The sequence below is a fragment of the Meriones unguiculatus genome, chromosome 15 (assembly GCF_030254825.1).
Source record: "Meriones unguiculatus strain TT.TT164.6M chromosome 15, Bangor_MerUng_6.1, whole genome shotgun sequence".
Taxonomy (NCBI): Eukaryota; Metazoa; Chordata; class Mammalia; order Rodentia; family Muridae; genus Meriones; species Meriones unguiculatus.
The window spans coordinates 66007438-66013437 of record NC_083362.1 but is presented as its reverse complement, the minus strand read 5'-3'; the positions used below and the strand labels follow the sequence as shown (position 1 = coordinate 66013437).

General features: G+C 48.0%; 1 protein-coding gene across 1 annotated transcript in view; it reads left to right on the top strand.

Annotated features, from left to right (window-relative positions):
• The first annotated feature begins 1551 nt into the window (after positions 1-1551).
• Positions 1552-6000, top strand: part of Wdfy1 (WD repeat and FYVE domain containing 1) — a 47388-nt gene continuing 42939 nt past the window's right edge. The window contains exon 1 of the mRNA XM_021644492.2: positions 1552-1759. Coding sequence (XP_021500167.1) covers positions 1623-1759 — 137 coding nt within the window. The 5' untranslated portion in view covers positions 1552-1622. The remainder of the gene's footprint in view (positions 1760-6000) is intronic.

The following is a 6000-nucleotide window of genomic DNA, read 5'->3' as shown; positions in this document are numbered from 1 at the left end:
ACAAACAAACAAAAACCCAAAATCTTGCCCAGTTCTCCTGGCTGAGGATTATCTATTTTGTCTGTTTTATCTCTCTTCCTACTACTCCATCTTCCCTCAGCATCACTGGTTGCTGTCCTGTTCCCATAGAGCCCCAGCTCTGCTCACCCCTGGGCCACAGTATGTGCTATTTTCTTGTCCAGGATAGCAGTTTGCCCACATTCCACAGGGCTTGCTTCCTGACTGGCTCAAATGTCTTTGCAAGGAAGCCTTTACTAGTCACCTGTCTCAGGTTGTATTCTCTACAAGCAGAAGCTGAGCCAGAAGTTTGCACCCAGGATATCATTAGAGCTTAACACCTGTGGAGGTGAGGGTGCTGGCAAGATTAGATAGCAATAGTCGTTAGTAGCACTGGGCTGATGAAGCCCGGCTCAGGCCAAGAGGGAGCTCTGGAGCCAGTATTGCTTAGCAATGTGTCCTGATGGTTGGTCGGGTCTGGATGCTTCTGTCTAATCGATTAGTTGTAAAATGCAAGGTACCGTGCAAAACGTATGGCTGCTACCTGGGGCCTCTCAGCAGCTAAAGCAGATGCTGAAGCACCTGAAGGCTAGAGACTGTGGTCGTACCTTTTCCTTCAAGGTGGCTCTCTACAGTCAACTATGTTCTCCATACCGCCCCAGTTAGAACGGTAACACCCTCACAGTCTGTGCTACCCCTCATTGCTTTACTTAATTTTGCATCCAACATTATCTAATGTAGCATATGATTTAATTTATTTCACTTATTTGTTTCCCTCAGTGGAATGTCTGCCCTTTGTCTTTTCTGTCTCTGTCTCTCCGTTATTAGCGTAGCTGGAGCTCTGTGTCACATACACTATTCGAGGGGAAACATGAACAAATGTCTATATATACTAGGTAGGGAGCCAACAACACATCAAAATATAGATACCACTAAAGTCCAATTTGGTGGAACAATGACTTTTATTGGGTTAACTTATAAGAGGATGTGAGTGAGGGGCTACTCATGGGCACAGGCTAGGAGTGCTCCAATGATGGTATCACCCCAGCTCCCAGAGGTTAGGGCTGCTTGTGTTTTTCTTAAAGCTATTGCCACGTTAAGTCCGCTGGGTGGACTTCTGTTGTTCGATTTTGAGCCAAAAACATTTGCCACCTCCATCTCTTAAACTGATCGGTACTGAGATCATCTGTGTGAGAAACCAGGGGGGTGCTCACCATTCAGTGCCATCTCCTGCAACGCAAATAGTCTAAGAGACACTATTTTCTTACCTCTTAACATGCCTGAAATTGGGGTGTGTCTTTCAGACAATGGCTTCTTAGAGTGGATGCAGTGTGGTGTTGTTTGAGGGTCAAGTGCCTGTGCTCTGCCACTGCTCAGCTCAATTCGTTTCCGGGAGAACAGTTTGGCTTTTTAACCTTTGTCAAGGTCCAGGCTTTTCTGGGCTTCTCTCCGGGATCACGATATTACACCCGCGCGACTTCACTGGGCAATACGGGAAACTGCGGCGGCGCTCGCGAACTTACAGCAGCGCGGCGCACACGCGGCCGGGTTGCCCTGAGCAACCGGCGCGTCCCCGCCCGGCGGTCAGCTGATGGGCCGCCCGCGGGGGAGGCCGCGGCGCGAACATGGCGGCCGAGATCCACTCCAGGCCGCAGAGCAGCCGCCCGGTGCTGCTGAGCAAGATAGAGGGCCACCAGGACGCCGTCACCGCCGCGCTGCTCATCCCCAAGGAGGACGGAGTGATCACCGCGAGCGAGGACAGGTAGGGTCCGGGAGCGCGCGGGGGCCGGGCGCGAGGCGGGGGCGGCCACGAGGCACGGTGGGGTCCGCGGCTCCGCCTCCCCTCCTGGGGTCACCCCGGATCGCGGGGCCACTGCCGTCTCCCGCGTCCCTGCAGTCCCCCGAGACCCGGGTGCCGTCAGGGAGATCTGCCTCATGCCCCCAGTCTGGGATCTTTCCCTCCGCGCGTCTTTAGTCCCGGGAACCCCAACATGCTCCATCAGCCCTGGACCGTCTCACTGCCCCGTTTCAGTCCGGGACATGCCTCCGCAGCACCACCTCTATCACGGGACCCCCACTCACAGCCTCTCCCATTCCTGGACCCTGTCCTCCAGCTCCCCTCCAGTCCCGGGACCCCGTCGTCCCAACAATTCCTGTCTAGCCCGGGACCCTGACCCACAGGGCCCATCCAACTCGGGACCCTGATATACAACACCCCTCCATCCTGGGATCTTGGGTCTCACAGGGCCTTCCTCCCTGCGGTCTTCAGTTAAGGACCCTTGCCACACCCTTCCAGCCTGGGACCTACCCTCTCCATGTCCCCTCTAGAAACAAACCCTTGCTCCCACCGCAGCCTCCAGTCCGGGGTTCCCAATTCGCCCCTGAAACTTGGGACGCCAGCCAATTTCCCCCTGCCGCCGGAACCCTGTCTCATAGTGCTGCCCCAACCTTTGCCTCCTGTGTCTTCCTCATCGGAGTTCGCCTGGTGCTCCAGAGTTTCTGGGTTCTCCTGGGTCCGTTCCAAGTCCCAGAGGGCTGGTGGCTGATTACCTTGGGACCTGGTGCAGGTGTTTATTCCTTACAAGAACTCCAGGGGCATTCACCTTTTCCTTCTAGTTTGTTTGGTCGTTGGGGTTGGGGCTCTGAACCTTTCAGGGCTTCACCCTGGCCTCGGAATCCGTTTTTCTTTTGTTTTTAAACCACAGTTGCTAGAACCATCTGAACTCTTCATTGGCCAAATAGTCTTCAATTTTTAAATAAAGGTGATTCATTATTTAAAAGGCCAGATGCAAGTATTTCAGAAGGAAAATTTATTTACAGGTAATTTATCACCATAAATAAGGAACAGAATGTCATTTACCACAAGACTGAAACAGCCTTGCTATATCAGTGCCGGTTACTCGCTACAGTTCAGAAAAGACTCACTTGGTCCATGATTTCATTTTACCCAAGAGGGAACTGAAGTTACAAAGATGTTACTAGTTTCTCTGAGTCAAGGAGATACTGAGGAAGCCCTGAATGGAACTGGGAACTTGTCATCTGCCCTCGGGTTTTCAGGACAGTGTAAAGTGACTGGGGAAATCCCCCTTGTTTGAGAATTGTAGCAAGTTTGAAACTTTTAAAGGTTTAAAAAGCCGTTGAGGGAAATGTTTCCTCGGAGTCTCAAGCAGTGATAGGCCCAATCTGGAAGGGCTTTGGGGAGAGTATTCTCTTCTCCCGGGGCTGCAGGCAGAGCCCAGCTTTTTGTCTTAAGAGCTTTTGAAGTGAGAGAAATTGGGGACCTGCCCTGAATGGGAAAACGAAACTTGAAGCCCACAGCTCCTACTGGACCTTTGTATTTGGTTTTTACATGAGCTCAGTTAGAGCTTTTTTCTCAGGTAGTGAGTGTGTTTTCCCTCCAGTTTACAGGTAATCGACCTCAAACAAGAGCTTATGTGATTGGTAGGCCCTTTGTGTAGGTGTGTGAAACAGGAATGGTGTGGGGAGAGTCGGAACATGAGACTAGAGAGAAGGGAATGTAAACAAGGCAAATGGCAGAATAGGGGTGTTTGTGTGATACAGGAGTTCAGACAACAGTTTATTAAACTCAGCCGGCCTTATCTGGTGAAATATTTTATTTGTGACTCATGTGTGTTGGGTAAGTTGCTGAATATCTGAGATTGCTGGGTAGGAACGGTCCTAATAAAGATTTTTATGGAAAGTGATTACTAAGCTGCTTCTCACATGTTCAGGGGAGTCTTGGATCAGCTCTTTTTTTTTTTTCACTCCTGCTCAAATGTCTTGCAGCAAATGACAGGACCACCAAGGAGTTGCTACAGAAGGTTTCTGATGTGTATTTTAAGCCTTTTTGTAGGTACCACAATTCATGGCATTCAGTGAGAACAAGGGCTTTGTTTTGTTTTGGTTGGTCTTAATTTTTTCTCGAAACCATCATTTGTCATACTTGTCGTCCATTCATCCATTCATCCATCCAGGAATGCTGTATCGATTGAATGTGAGGTCCTGGGGATAAAAGAGGGGTCAAAAACCACAGTGCTTATACTCATACACTTTTGATTTATTGACCCTCATGGCCTTTGATCCACGGAAGCCTGTATAGATTATGCCTGAGGACTTAGAACACTGGCTTTTCTTATTCAGCCAAGAACATGTCAGACATACCTGTTCATTCATCTCCACTGTAAGTATAAAGGCAGCTGACATTAAAATAGCTCTTTCCAAGTGCTGATCAGTTTACGGGGGACATGGTCCTGTGTCTCAGCTCCCCAGATGGCTGGAAAATGCAGAAGGAAGAAACTCCTTGGGCTGGGTCCAAGAGTCATGTGTAGAGGAGGTCGTCATAGATGAAGGACTGGATTATGGAAAGGAGGGTGCACGGCCTGGTTCCAGGCAGAGGGAAAGGACTGAAGGGAGTGTGAAGTGGTAAGGAATTCTAGCTATTTTAAAGTGACCAGAGCAGAAGGTGGATGGGAGGCCATGGTGGCAAAGGGCTGAGGCCTCGAAAGGGCAGTGCCCAGTTTTGGAAAAGAATTATGGTATGACTCTAGGAACTGGATTTTATTTTGCAGTCAGGGATAAAAAAATAAGCAAATGATATGATTGGAATGTATGTTTTAGAAATGGCAATAGTTAATCCTTAGAAAGTCCCTTCTCTACCAACCAGCGCAAATTTGGTGTGTGTGTTACTGCATCCAAGCTCATATCTTCCATGAGAACAGTGCACTCCATTTTCCTGATCAGCAGTTCCAAAACTCCATACATTTTCAGAGGAGGAAGTTCCTGTGTGTGGAAGTTTTTGCAAAGCTCATTGGTGCTAAAACTTGATCTGAACAGATGAATTGTTTGCAGTCTTTATTCATTGCATACAGTGTGAATATTTGTCTGTTTTACTGCAAAGGCGGTGGCAGCTGAGGATGCTCTGTCAGGTCTTGCCAAGAGTCTGTCGAACATGAGGTAAACATACTGTATTCTGATGGCCATTTGACAGGTCAGAAAACTGAGGCACAAACCACACTCAAGTACTTACCAAGACCACAAAACTCTTTAAGTGGTAGGACTGAGATTTGAACCTAGTTCTGTTACTTTAGGTCTAAGTTCTTTTAGTCATACATCTCTGCATTAGGAAAAACAGCCTATGTTGGTCAGCAAGTAACTGCAAGAAGCAAATACAAAATGACAGGATTCACTTTATTATTATTATTATTATTATTATTATTTACAATTTATTCACTCTGTATCCCAGCTGTGGCCCCCTCCCTCGTCTCCTCCCAATCCCACCCTTCCTCTTTCTTCTCCCCTCCCCTGGTCCACTGATAGGAGAAGCCCACCTCCCCCTTCCACAGGATTTACTTCTTGCCTTGATCAGTGAGCCTTCCTTTTTACTAATTTTCAGGATTTAAAAAAAAATAGATTGCACCTTTTTAATACAACTTTGCAACTTGTTCTTTAATGCTTACAAAAGTAACTTTATAGACTGTTATTTGTGTGTGTGTGTAAAATAATCTACATATGAGTGTGGATTCCTGCTTACCAGCGTGTGCCTTGGCAGACAGGCTGAGCTTTCTTATCAGCTCTTTTTCAGTTTGCTTTTTACTCAGGATTTCCTGTAACCCAGCCTGGCCTTTTGAGTACACTGTGCAGCTAAGGGTGATCTTAAACTCCCAATTCTCCTGCCTCCATCGACTGATTGCTAGAACTCTGGGTGTGTGCCACCACATTGTTTATTTATTTATTTATTTATTTTTGTTTTTGAGACAAGGTCTCACTACGTAGCCCAGGCTGGCCTGGCACTGGCCATCATTCTGTCTCAGCCTCCTGAGTGCTGGGATTGTGGGTGTGTACTGCCACAAATCTTCGCAGAAAAGCAAGTCTGAGTGTTTATAGCAGGATCCAGCTGAAGTTAATGTGTTACAGAAAGGCCACAGAGAACAAGGATGTCCTGAAAGGAAAAGCTAAAGAATCTGGGGGCTTCCTGAAGTCAGGTCCCACTTTTCCAACATCCGT